The sequence below is a fragment of the Hipposideros armiger genome, unplaced genomic scaffold, assembly GCF_001890085.2.
Source record: "Hipposideros armiger isolate ML-2016 unplaced genomic scaffold, ASM189008v1 scaffold_499, whole genome shotgun sequence".
In the NCBI taxonomy this organism is placed as follows: Eukaryota; Metazoa; Chordata; class Mammalia; order Chiroptera; family Hipposideridae; genus Hipposideros; species Hipposideros armiger.
In genome coordinates, this window is record NW_017731849.1 from 327,386 (window position 1) to 328,238 (window position 853).

The window sequence follows — 853 nt, forward strand, 5'->3', positions numbered from 1 at the left end:
GCGGTCTTCACTGTCAGCAGTGACTCTGCTCCATTCTCGTACCTCCACGTGGTATAAAACCTTTGGTATATTTTAATGCCAGCAGAAGTGTTCCAATACACCTCATCATAGTTACTCACATCACTGATGCACTTTATAGAAAAGTTTTGTCCCTCAGAAACAGAAATTGGGTCCTGGGTTATTGTTAGGTTGGCTGAAAGAATGCAAACAAACAGACAAAAAAAAACCGACAACAAGTATAATGTTTAGTCTTTCTGATGCCATCGACACAGGAGTGAAATTTAACAGAGAGACAGAAGGTGTGGACCGTCCTGACTGTACTTGTGTCAACGCGGGATGAGTACCTTGCTGTTCCTGGGCTTTACTTGTTTCTAGGCTGTTTCCGGTGGTGCTCTGAACTGTACTCATTTCCATCACATGCCTTAGGAGCTCGTGCACTTCCCCTTTGTGGCTGGAATTATCTCCTGATGATCAGCAGGGCAAAAGGTTGCAAACTTAGGGATGTCGACTTAAACCCAGCTTCCCTCCAACCTCTTCCGTGATACCTCAGCGGAGACTAAACGGCTCAGTCCTGGTAACAACTTCATTCTTTAGACTTTCAAAATACTTTAAAAAAATAATACCGCGTTGTATTTGAACTTCTTACTTTCTATATTTCTTCTCCATAAGAACGTGAGCCCCTCAAGAACAGAACTCTTTCTTCTGGGTCTTTGCATCCCCAGCACTTAGCACTGGGCCTGGTGCTCAGGCAGTGCTTACTAAGCAGGAGTGATTGGGGGAACTATATTTTAAGTAGGGGGAGCATATTATTGCCCAAATAATTACACCTGGACTGTCTCAGGTGCAGTGGGGT

The 853-nt window shown here is 44.2% G+C and overlaps 1 protein-coding gene across 1 annotated transcript in view; it reads right to left on the minus strand.

Moving 5' to 3' along the window:
* The window catches only part of ADGRF5 (adhesion G protein-coupled receptor F5), a 94,761-nt gene that overhangs the window by 22,777 nt on the left and 71,131 nt on the right, over positions 1-853 (minus strand). Inside the window, exons 12-13 of the mRNA XM_019667519.1 lie at positions 345-471; positions 1-193 (exon numbers count right to left, since the gene is read on the minus strand). The exon at positions 1-193 is cut by the window's left edge and continues 11 nt beyond it. Coding sequence (XP_019523064.1) covers positions 1-193; positions 345-471 — 320 coding nt within the window. The remainder of the gene's footprint in view (positions 194-344; positions 472-853) is intronic.